Source organism: Cucurbita moschata, unplaced genomic scaffold (assembly GCF_002738365.1).
Source record: "Cucurbita moschata cultivar Rifu unplaced genomic scaffold, Cmos_1.0 Cmo_Scf00009, whole genome shotgun sequence".
In the NCBI taxonomy this organism is placed as follows: Eukaryota; Viridiplantae; Streptophyta; class Magnoliopsida; order Cucurbitales; family Cucurbitaceae; genus Cucurbita; species Cucurbita moschata.
In genome coordinates, this window is record NW_019268525.1 from 4860563 (window position 1) to 4873568 (window position 13006).

At 34.7% G+C, this 13006-nt stretch overlaps 2 protein-coding genes across 2 annotated transcripts in view; both read right to left on the reverse strand.

Moving 5' to 3' along the window:
* LOC111447554 (uncharacterized protein At5g08430-like) overlaps positions 1–8198 on the reverse strand; it is a 9947-nt gene extending 1749 nt beyond the window's left edge. The window contains exons 1-9 of the mRNA XM_023086788.1: positions 7984–8198; positions 7058–7137; positions 6225–6412; positions 4980–5853; positions 2502–2611; positions 1843–1902; positions 1315–1365; positions 1157–1227; positions 353–537 (exon numbers count right to left, since the gene is read on the reverse strand). Coding sequence (XP_022942556.1) covers positions 353–537; positions 1157–1227; positions 1315–1365; positions 1843–1902; positions 2502–2611; positions 4980–5853; positions 6225–6412; positions 7058–7137; positions 7984–8078 — 1714 coding nt within the window. The 5' untranslated portion in view covers positions 8079–8198. The remainder of the gene's footprint in view (positions 1–352; positions 538–1156; positions 1228–1314; positions 1366–1842; positions 1903–2501; positions 2612–4979; positions 5854–6224; positions 6413–7057; positions 7138–7983) is intronic.
* Positions 8199–9663: 1465 nt separating this feature from the next.
* On the reverse strand, positions 9664–13005 carry LOC111447635. Its single transcript, XM_023086898.1, has 2 exons — positions 12860–13005; positions 9664–11313 (listed from the first exon to the last, which is right to left on the reverse strand). The coding sequence occupies exon 2, from the start codon at positions 11046–11048 to the stop codon at positions 9783–9785; it is 1266 nt and encodes a 421-aa protein (XP_022942666.1). The 5' UTR covers positions 11049–11313; positions 12860–13005; the 3' UTR covers positions 9664–9782.
* Position 13006: the final 1 nt, after the last annotated feature.

Consider the following 13006-nt stretch of genomic DNA (forward strand, 5'->3'; position numbering starts at 1 on the left):
GGGGGGGGGGGGGGGGGGGTTGAAAAAAAAACATACAAATGAAACAATAAACAAAGAAATCACCAACATAGGCAGCACTTAGGATAGAAACAGCACGTCCAACTTGGGAGGCAGAAAACAATATGCTCTGGTCTGGTTCATAAATCCAATGGAACAAGATACAGGGCCAACTAAATTCAACGGATCAATGGCTCTAAAATTCAATGCAGCAACTAGGATAGAACAGACATCCAAAAGGGAGCACTTCTTCAAAGTTAAAAGTGAACATCTGAGCATCCATTATTCAAAAAATAATAAGCAAAGAGCAAGCCTGACCAAAAAAAAAATCATAACTATGAGAAAGATCACTAACCTGTGGCAACTTTTCTGTCGTCTCTCCCATCAACCAACATATGATTTTCTTGTTCATTCTGCTTTAGTAAATCATCAAATGTAGGTTCAAGAATATCTGCTATCACTTCTGGCAGTTCATGGATCAACCGTGCTTGTTCTGATGACTTTTGAAGTAGAAGTCTTTTTTCCATGTACTCGAACAATGTACACACAAAGCACTGGTTATGGAAACTTATTTTATCCTTGTTTAGAAAGAAAAAATGCCGGCTTGGTCAGATCCACATGAAACTCCCCAACAGAATAAAATGGACCCAAACTGAAAAATGAAGTACATGGATAGGCAAAACCATGTCTGTATATTTCCATATTACAGTATTATTATTGTTGTTATTGTTATCATTTTAACTAAGAAACACAACTTTATAGCCTAAAAGTATATAGAAGAATGTCTGGAACCGTAGAAGTCGAAGAAAAGGTATACTCAATACACAAGGATATTATTGTTAGTATCAAATATCCTAAGTGATTCCACAATTATCCCCTCATCCCAATTGTACGCTATCTATCTTTCTTCTGTCTACTTGTAAGTATTCATATATTATATGACGACTTTGTATACAATGAGTACACAAGTCCAACGAGAAAAGCTTAAACTAAATTATTGTTGATCGTTACCCTTATTGTAAAGGTGGAACCATAATAAAATGAAATGGCACCAATTAGAAAGTCTATTTAAATTTTATGTCTTCCAAAATAAGTCATTGTCTTAATTTTAGCCACCCCAAAACGACATATATCATATAAAGCGAATCAGATAGGATATTCTCTTCTCCATCCCTTCTCATTTGCATGATCAATACACGTTTGCAATCTAGCCAGCTCCTCTGTAATCCACTGTCAGTGAAAGAAATATAAACCAGTTGAATGTATTTAGAGTTGAAAACAATTATTTGCTTTAAATTTAATCGCAGATTACCCTACATGTTTCGTGATATCCTCGTGCAGACTTTTTGCCTTCTCGAAAAGCTCCATCTGAGGAAAAAAAGAGAATTATATTTAAGGATGAGTAAAACTGTACATTTGGAATTATGCCTCTGACCGTAGCAATACCAAGGAAAGAAACTCTTCAAAAAAGATAAGTCTTTGGCATTATAGGATAGATTATAAGACATGCATGAAATTAAGAGAGACATGCATATTCACAACTACTTACGGGCTTTGATCAATATACCATTGTTATGCTCACCATTGTAAAAAAGACGAACAAATAGAATTAGGTAAAACTAAGTGTCAGGCATTTTCTAGATCAATCGGTTTCATAAATTTACAGAAAGCCACTGTCAGTCACCTGGCAAGAACATTCTCGAAGCTACTACTATAATAGTCCATGAAAACAGTGACTTGCTCAACCGAGAATATACTCTCTCAAGAACAGAAATCCCCACAAAAGTTTTTCAGTTAAATAATTCTCTACAAGTTCAAGGATGCCTCAAAATTCTACAGACTTACCACAGTGGGATTCTTCAGCAGGCCATTTTTCATTCTCTGGCGCAAATCCTCACATTCTTCCTGCAAAACTAGACATTTGGTCAAAATTTCCCCAGAATATCTATATTTCAATGAGTAGGGTGGATCCCTAAGAGAACATCGGAGGCTTCTTTTGAGATCAAAACGTTAAAAAGAAGGAAGTTTCTACCGGCAGAGAAAATCCTTCCCATGCAACTCCAGTATAACTGTTCAATTCCGTGATGCACCCAACTCAACAGATCATAACTTTACCTAGGCATGCTAATCAGCATTCGATTGTTTTAGATTCTGATTTATAATTTATCACCAGCTGTGGCACAAAATTAAAGAAAACTTGCAATTTATCTAGAAAAACTATAAAAACCATGAGGTTTGCTAAAATTAGGAGAAGGTCTTTCCCTTCTTATTTAAGGATTATAAATCCAGATCTTCATCACAAGGAGCAACTCAACTTCAAGAGTTCCCTGTCCCGAAACAAGATACTAGAGACATTGCTAAAATTTCAAAGATCCTTGAAAAACTCTATATGTCACAATTATCTTATAATTAAAACATAGTGGGAACTGAAAATTTTCTCCCGACGGTGGGATATGAATTTTATTAACAGACGAAAGAAATTAATATAAAGATGTATTTTCTACCTCACAGAAGTCATCGTCTGATAAATTGTAGATTGGTATATAGTCTAGTCTATAGGTAACTTGCAGGAGAATTTCCTGCTTCCCAGTATTGCTTGAATCTATCACTATGCCTGTGATGTGCAGAAAAAGGTTTAGAACAAAGCACAGTAATTTACAAATCACCTGCAGCACTTTAATATGTAATTACAAAAGATAAATCAGTTTCAGCAAGAGAAAGGTACGGCAGAACACAGTTCTAAAGGTAGATAAGGTGCTTAGGAATAATTTTGAAAAGAACATTTTGTTACTCTCGCCAAAAGTAAAGATTAAGTTCTTTTCCAGTAGGGAAAAAAAAGAATAACATAAATAAAGCTGGACCTTCGTCTTAAAATGCTACACTTAGTGCCTTCAAACTGAACAAATAAATAAATCCGACACCACAGCTTGATTTATCAAATTTTGTTCACTGGTCATTGTCTGAAAATTCAATGATAAGTTCCACGATGAGCCAACTTTAGTATGCAGAGCAAATAACATGAACAGTAACTGATGCACGAAAGGACAATCTATTCTATGATTTAACCAAACTCATTTCACCATAGAAGAAATTAGATTAAAAAATTCAAACAATAAACTAAGCACTAATGTTTCCAACAGATGGCTGTTGCTTCTGTTTATAACCATATACTCTACCTCTTTTTCCATCACTTTTTACCACCACCTCCACCTCGCTCTCTCTCTCTCTTACATTTTTCCCTTTCTACACCTCTGTCTGTCAGATTCTCTTTCATCTCATTCCCTCCCTGTTCCTCTCAAGCTCAAGTCCTCGCCAATCTATATAAGCCATTTGCATGGTCATTCAAGTTGCATGTGAGTTGTGAACACGAGCTCAAGGCTAAGCTACTAAAAAGCAAAGGGAATGTTCGTGCATGTGGTTAGTTAGGTAAATGTTCAAGATGCCTGCAACCATGCAAGATCAACAGGCTCAATTTAAAAAAGAACAAACCTTGCCTTTTAGTCTCACAGATTTGAAAATCTTGAAAAGAGTGGCAAGGCAAGAAAAGCCTTACAACCGACCATGGTTGAGACTGGAATCATGGAACCACACTCTCCAAGATAGTAGGATTGTGACACATGGGGCTTCAAGCTCGTGATTTTTTTAAAGAGGTCTAGGGCGAGGGATGCCTATCTCTTTAAACAAAATCCTCATTTGTTTGATAGTGTTCTATGTTTAATTGTTCTCTCTTTAAACAATCTCTTTCATATATTAAAAAATTTCTAAATCTATATTGTGTCTTAACTCACTAAATTATGCAAGGACTCGTGTGCATGCTGTGGTTCAGAAAAGAAAGATGAAATGACCTTTGAAAGAGAGGTGAATGAGACAAAACTACTACGGTCCAACCTACTTGGATATCAAAACTCCCTGGCTTACATATTAGAGATTAAAAACGCAAGTCAATAATTTTGAATACATTGAATAGAGAAATATGAGAGAAAATTTTAAATGAACAAAATAAATCATTAGCTTTGTACATTGCTGATCTCCAGTTTCTGTTGGCTAATGTCTCTATAGTTAAGGTTGGGCTTTTAAGTGACTCAAGGAAGCGATCACTTCAATCTTTGGGCTTGTTTTCACTTAATTTGTTAACTCGACATCTTGCCTTGACGTTTCCTTTGAACAGGGATTTATTTTCTGCTTTATGGAATTGCAAAAGACCCAAGGGGATTAATATTTTAATTTGGATTATGCTTACCGGATCTTTAAACTGTCCAGAGGTTCTCCAACGGACACTTCTTTTGATTGCATTTCTCCATCTATTTGTATGCTTTTGCTGTGCAGCAGAGGACTCTCTTCAACACAAGGGTCTTTAATTGCTGATATTCTCGGTAGGTTTGGGCTAGTTTGTATTCAGTTTTCAGCCTACATTGTGTTGCAGTTGCTTCTTGGTTCTCTTTTGTCAGCCAAATCCTAGACTCTTCGGTGCAATTTAGTGAAAGTCATTCTTTTGGAGCTTTGGTTTGAAAGAAATCAGAGGATCTTTCAAAACAAGCGTCTCTCCTCTTTTGACCATTTTGAATCAGCTCGTCTTAAAGCTTCATTATGGTGCTACCTTTCTAAATGCTATGCTGATTATGTTATACAGGACCTATGCTTGAATTGAAAGGCTTTTATTTTCTCCATGTAGCTTTTTGTTTTGTTGTTTTCTTTATTTTTTTTTTTTAATTTTTTTTTTTTTGTACTATTTTTATTCTCACTCCCGTGTAGAGTTTTTATTTTTGGGTATTAGCCACTTTTCATTATTCATTATTTCAATGAAAAGCTTAGTTTCTTGCTAAAAAAAACAATAAAAGAAAACACCATGAAAAAAGGCAGCATACCATAGAAGTAGCTTCTCCTGCAGATAACTTGGACAAAAAATTTAAATGTTTCAAATATTGAGCTTACATATTTCTAAAATGCAATCACTAATCTAAGCAACATAGATAGTTAATTACCTGTAACTTGTAGCAACTGGTAAGAATTTTTCTGTGAATAGTCGTTGGGATCGGATTTAACTCTTATAAAACTTCCAATCATTTTTCCTTCAAAACATTCAGGATTCTCGAGAAGCCTCTCTACTAAACTTCTTTTCAGATAGACCAGTTTGATGTTTGCTGAAATGATAGCAGCAGAACAAGTATGTGACACATCTGACAGTTCCAGTTCGGCAGGTTTTCTATCTGAGATCAACTTCCTAGGCTTTTTACAAGCCATAGAAGAATTATCATCCTTCTCTTCAATACTACTTGTGCTCTCATCATCAGATGATTGCTCCATGTTTTCAGCAAAATGAGCAGTTAGGTGCTTGTGTACAGTATTCACATTCATTGATTTCCTTCCAAAAACAGCTTGTAGCTTAGCATCACAAATAATCTTCTTCTTTTTCAGCGGATGGAAAAGCTTGTTTTCTTTACAATAGGTTGTAATTATAGAAGTCACATCATGCTGTGACAACTTTTTTCTTGTATCCTTACCAATTGTTGAAAGAAATTCTATAACTGGTTTTGACCCCCATCCAATGAACTTTTGGTCACTTGACTTCATTTTTTTTCTCGTAGTGCATAGCTTCTCCTTGCTTCTTTTGCATTTTCTTACTAGTTTGTGCCCTTCTTCTGTATCTACCAACTCTTCATAGTCTGATGAAATTTCATATTCATCAGTGTCTTCTTCTGATTCCTCAATTTCATTTCTAAAATTCCTTCCCTTCTTCAATAAGTTACTTGCCATATGAACAAGTTCTGCTGTCAAACCCTGTTTTTTCTTCATCAGTTCCCAGTATTCCTTGAATAGAAATTCATAAGTCTCACGATCATTGAAGTCAACCTTTGTCTGCAAATTAGCAAGCATAGAGGTAAGACGAAATCAAAAGGAAGCAATAATCTTTGATTCACCAAACCAAATAACTCAACAAAGAGCCGAATTTACATATTTCCATCAATAAATTTAAGAATAATTTAATTGGTTGAAATTTTTGATAAATTGTCTTGAAATATTTTTTTCCTTACCAGATTAGGTAAGATTATTTGGCCGAATGCATGCGCTTAACAGTATGGTTCCTCATGAAATAATTTGACTTGTTTGTTGGAATGAATGAAGAAAACGGAAGGACAAAACCAAAAAGGAGAGGGGTTTGTTCATGGATATTCCACTTGTGCAAAGGAGTAGGATCGAACAATCATAAAAAGGACAAGTGAGAATACCCCATCAATGTCAACATCTTTACCGTCTTCTATAAGTAATGTGAGCTGCAAACAGTGATTGCAGAATCCTCTCCAGCCTCGAACACGCACAAACTCAGCATTAAAAATGCAGCGTCCGCATACAGCTTGTGGGCAGCAAACACAACGGAACTTTGAGGTTTTATGGCAGAGGAAGCATGAATGCCAGTCTGATACATAATATATATCATGATTTGAGGAAACTGAAAAAATATAAATGACACAGGCAGACAAAAAAAAAACTACTAGATATCAAAAAAGCAACATACAAAAAGTGAGCTTACACTTCCCAGTTATATAAACTGGTCTTATTGAGGCCTCCGAGTGTATGTACTATGTTGAAGACATGAGATACCATATACGGGGAAGGCATCAAGTAGGTTTGTGGAATAACACATAATCGTTAATAAATCTTTTCCAAAACAAGAAAGATGGCATAGTACAAGAGTCAGAGAAATAGTCACAGCAGATAGCACGATATGACTCATGCTTCACTTGCATCCATATGTTATAGATATGTTAATTTCATAAATTTGAAGTAGTCAATGACAGACCCCATAATAAACATGTCCAGGGACTACATCATACCAAGCTCTTTCTCCCGGCAGTCGTGAAACCAAAAATGGGGGAGGCTTGGAACTCATAAGACAATAGCAGATGATAAACTTTGTATTCTCGTACTTATCAAAAGTTGTAACCCGTATTAAGAAGATATCATTAAATAAGCAACTAGCGACTGTTTAATTAAAGCAGACTAAAATCCATACATGACACATAGATCACTCTTAAAATCATAATTGCTTTCAGCATCTTACCACAGGTCCAACGATCTTCAGACTCCACAGAAGAATCTTCCCTTCCAACACATTCAGGGTGATACGCTTTAAGGCAATCTCTGAAATCATTATATACACAATTAAACAATTACAGCCCTCCTTGATCATACAGAAAGAAAATCCATGATCGAAGAAATATTTATCTGGACAAAGAAGGATAGATACACAAGAGTGTCCCAAATCCCTTTTGATTACTACAAAAATAGACTGAAGAAGCAATCAAATCCATCGCATCTTCACAGAATCTTATAGTAATTTTAAATTTTAACAACAGAGTCCAAATGCATCACATCTACAGTACATGCATACAAAATCCTTACCGATATACGAAGAAAAAATGTTTTCAAATCATACAAGTTCATTCATCAAACGTTTTTTTTTTTTTTTTTTAGAGAGAGAGAGAGAGAGTGATAGAAACAACTTTCCTTGAATCAATGAAACGTCTCCGGACATAATGTGGATTAATATGCTGAACTCGGTAGAGAATTCTATAAATTTTTACTATCATACTAACTAAATAACCCTGATCGTCATACTAAAAGCTTCGAAGTGTGTACTTTTCTCAAAATAATTTTAGGAGAAACTTTCCCTGAAAATTACAATGTGAAAACAAGTGAATACTGGTGAGTCAAGGAAAAATAAATTAAACTATTAAGAACCCAATTGTAACACGATTGTGAGAGGAAAAAGGAGAAAAAGAACAAACAAACAAACAAACAGACCAGCAGAACTTTTGTTCATTTCCATTTTCCACTTCATTTCGCTATTCGTCCGATTTTACATGCATGAACTTCCTATCTAAACATGAACATCTCAGTGCTTCTCCTAGCATAATCATTTCTCCTAAGAAAATCCTTGCATGAATAAAACAACGAATGGGCATTCTCAATGGTAATGGAACTCACTTGAAGTCGCAAAATCTGAGGAGTCCTCCATCTTTACAAATGAAGCAAAAATCCTCTCCGATTTCTTCTTTCCTTGTGCATTTCTTCTTTACCATTTTCGTAAATCGAAGCTTGAAATCACTGAACAGTTTCACAGCGAGGACTGAGGATCAGGAAGGACCCTTTATGAAATGATGATTACTCTAACCCATTTTGCAAAGCAATGATTAAAAGCCTTAAAATATGACTTCTCCTTTAGAGGGTTTTGACGGCAAATTTTTAACTCGACAAAAAAAAAAAAATGGTATTTTTTATTTTGAATTTATTAAATAAAATATTTAAAAAAATATTTAATTTTGCATTAGGTACCTAGACAAACAAAGATACCATATTCATTTTAAAACTTATTTATATTCAAAATAATATAAAATATTATTTTGAATTTAGCCATTTTAAAATAGTATTATTTTATTTTAATTTAATTTTTTTCAAAAACTATGAAATTTGCAAAATATTAATTGTTTTGAATTTTAAATTATCACCTATTAGACTCGATTGGAAAAATTATTACGACTATCTTAAAATTTTAGATTAATTCGGTTGGTCACCCGATCTGAATAGAATGCACAACTCAACCGCTCTATTTTCAAATTGAGTTGTTTTTTTAATCCATTTTAAGTTTTAAAACCAACTTATTATTAAATAAGACTCAAGTTATTATCAAAAACAAGTTAACAAATCGATAAACAAACCGATGTTTATTGTCGGAGTTGTTCGATTAAAAAAAGATTATAATTTTTTTAACCTAAAATAAACACCTTTCTATTATAAATTTGGACAGATAACTATAAATAAAACAAAATATTTTAAAGGTAATTAAATAAAAATAATCACAAATATGGTTATTTCTTAAAAAAAAAATCTAAGTTGCAAAATTATAATCCACCAATATTTAAATTAAGTAATAATAAGCAATATAATTATAGTCAATGTTTAGGTTAAAACATAAGTCAAATAAATATCAAATTAAATGGTCAGGTACTAATTATCAACTGAATTGCTGTTAAATAACTAAAAAGAATTAATTTCTATAAATAAATAAAAAAACCTTCAGAAAACATTTGAATTTTATTTTTAAAAAATGTAGTTTTAAACACTCATAAAAATTCCTTCAAAATAGATTATTTGATGAAAGATATTAACCAAAAATGTTTTTATATTTTCAATATATCCATACATTAAATTTAAAATTTTAAAATGCACATTTACATTAAAGAATGTATATTGACGTTACAAACATATTAAAATTTTGTTATAATAATTAAAAAAAATTATAAATTATGAATATTATAAAATAATGATTAGGCAAATTTTGTAACATTAATCATGTTCATAAATGATAATAATCATAATTCACTCAATATTTAGCATCACAACCATTTTTATGGCTACAACTTTACTGTTAAAGACATTTTGAACAGTTTTTTTAAATTAAAACACACACTAAAAAATACTGAAGTTGGATGGGGATTAGAGGCAAATGCTGCAAATGAATACATAAATTTTGAAGGTTATTTTTTTTCTCCTTTTTTCTTTTGGTCTTTTAGAAGAGTGAATCAGGAGGAAAATTGTTTGAGATCTCCACAAAGCGAATTCATCCATATCTAAAATTTCACAGAAAAAGAAAAAAAAAACAAGCCAAAAATTAAAAAAATCCTTATTGAAGAAGCTAAACCCTTTGGTTTCTTTATACAATCAGTTTTTTTTTTTTTTTCTTTCATTGCAAAATTGACAAATACTCGGTTTCTCATCACAAGCTTTCAACCACCACCATCAATAGCTACTCCGGCAGAGCGCATGGGCCAACCGAGCAGCGGAGGTGATCCTAACGGGGATGCCTCTCGGCTGGGAGAAAAAAGGCTAAGCTCCACAAAAGTTGCTGACCCCATACCAGCAGAAGATCCATCCTTTTGAAATGTTCTAAAAGAGATGGACCCCCGCTTGGTCGAGGAGGCATCGGAGTTTCTGGGTGGGCTCATTTGGGAGGAAGTATCATCAAGTTGGGGCTGGTTAGCCTCCCTATCATCAAGATGGAGCTGGTTTGAAATGAGAGAGATACCATCATTGTGATCATCGCTCAACCTTCTCCTCGCCTCCAAATCCTGTAAGTTGCCCAAGGCCAAAGAATCCGCCGCTGGAAGGTACACAAGCACGCATATACACAGCCCAGCACAACATAAAAGTACAAGAAAGGCTGAGAAAGTGAGAGCTTCGAATAAAAACCGCTCTGGTTTCCGAAAAACAGAAAAACCGAGTAATATAACCCTTAATGGGAGGAATCCTGAAACTGAGAATATCAATGTGTAAACTCTCCTCTGCAAGTTCTTATTGATGACCAATTTCAAAATCTGTCTCCCAAGCCAAAACAAGTAGGTGGTTAGGATGGTGGCAAAAGAGCCAAGGAGGATAGTACTCAGTAAAGGGTAAGTACAGAGAGCAATGTCCCGAGCACCTTTCGAACTAGATGAAGTAACAATGGTGGCTGCACTAGTAAAATATTTCGGCAGTTTTTGACCGTATTTGCTATTGTTGTTTAGCCGGGGTCCAATAAGTATAACAACTATCTGAAGAACAAACACAGGGAAGCAGTAGAGAAAAATATACCCAGCTGTTTTCATGTTCCATTTGCGGCTGAGAATTCCCGACTCCATATTCTGAAGGGGCCCTCGAAGCAAAAACAAGAGAGTGAGGAATATGCAAGGTTCTGCGAACCCGAGGTTCGAAATAATGTAACATTTGCAGACAGTTTCCTGCCATTTCAAGTCGTGCAACAATCGTCCCTCCTCCCGCAAGAAACTTAGCCGACTAATTTCACCAAGACCCCACCAGATCACAAACAAGATGAATGTAATTCGAATTATCCAAGGACCACTGAAGTAACTGAGTTGAATGCAACCTTCACTATGAATGCGAGATCGGAAGTAGCAAGAGTAAATGATGCACAATAAACCGAGAAGAACCAATAGGGCCACTAAACAAATCGTCACCACACCGAATGCATCGGCAGCAAATCTCGTCAGGAGCATTACTCGATGCACAGATTCCACGCATACTCTCTGCCAGCATGGATACTAAGGACCTCTTATCGTTATTAGCTTTCCTCCCACTTCTAAGGAGAACATATACAGGGCGAACCAGACTGGAAGATTTCCATAGAACTCAAATTAAGCACTAACTTCTGTAGGATATGCTAGAGCAACAACATTTGAAACAGCAGTCATGAAGAACAATAACCATGTTCACAACCAACGTATTCAAGTTGCTCTAGGCACAACAATCCATCTCAAACATCTGCACCGGAGTGGGAAAAAGTAAGAACTGAGAAGCACCAGCATAAAAGGATTGAATCCAAGAAACAAAGAACAATTGGATTGTAGCTATCAAAAAGGATAACTCGTATCATTGATATCACTGATATGATAGAGGAAGAGGTATCAGTATTTGCCAAACAAATCAAAGATAAACTACAGATTCTAGCTGCTTCAATCATTCCAAACGGGAAAAAATATTATCAACTTTTAAGTATACTTGAGAAGGAGAAATGATTGGCGTGAATTCTTTTTGAAGTAACAGAGGAATTAAGTTATACCATTCATTAGTGTATAAGCCAAAATGAAAGAACATTGCCAGCTTCTCAAGTAAACAGATGGTACGAATGGTAAAGAAACTAACAAATTTAGATAGAAAGCATTGAATAATAATTGAAGCAGTCTTGTTTCTTTGTCGTGTATGTGTTGTTTGTAGGGGATTTGCAGGAGATACATAGAACTTTTAGGGAAGTCAAAAGATCTTGGAGAAGTTTTGGGAAATTTTTAGGTTCTATGCCCCTTTGTAATTATGAGTTTGGTTGATCATCTTGGATAGGATTCTGTTTCTAACAAAACAATAATAATGATAAATCAAATTTCAAGCACAAATATTCAATTTTCTGATGACTTCCATATTGATATAGCCAGAGATTGGGATCCTCAATCCTGTAAAAGTTCTGCTACCTTGTTTTGGTAGCACTTGTTTAGGTAGAATAAGATTTTTAGCCTTCAATTCCGTGCTACACTTAAAATAGTATTCTTACATAACTCCAGTTAAGGGTGGATTTACAATCTACAATGTAAAGTTTGTAAAACTTATGGGGGCACCCAGTAATCGATTATCTTTTTAAGAAATGAAGTTTGCATTAGTAAAAATAATTCTATAAAAATGAAGAAAAATTACAACTAAACGTTCAAACCAAACTAAATAATCGCAACTTATGAAAAATCTGAAACAAATTTTCATTCCGAGCAAAACACCCTCCGTATTGTAACCAGCATTGTCGGTCATAGTAGTATATCAACGACACCTCCTAGTTCGAAATTCAAAACAAGACACAAAAGCAGGGTTTAACTCAACATTGAAAACCAAATCCTCCGGAAAACAAAACGTAAACGGAACATTAAGAAATCCTCACTTATGCGAGCTTAATCTGCTAAACCCTTAATAAGCCACAATTGAAAAATGCAGTCACTACAAATCCCTCCCCAACAATAATCATACAACAAATGCACCAGAACAGATAAAGAAACGCAAAGCCAATACAACCCTAACAAAATCATGTTGCACCAAAAAGAAAACCAAATAAAAAGAAATCGAAGTAAACCAAACCAGGAATGCGCCAAACACGAATTCAAAGGAAAATCAAAATTAAAAAAAAAAATATAGAGAAAAATTAAGATGAAGAATGAAAAACAGATGCGCAGAAACAAAGTGAGTACAAAAACGAACGCGATATCAAGTGATTTAAGAAGGCAAAGGAAATGCTAACGTAATCAAACGAAAAGCAGATCAATCGGAAGCTTACAGCGGGGGGAATCTTGATCTAGCATGCAGAAAGGGGGGTTAGGAAGAATCGCAGAAGGAACCAGAGAACCCTAATCCGCAGAGGGAGAGAGAGAAGATGAATGCCAGACAGAGAGAGAAGAGCGGGACAAAGGGAACGTAGTTAGGG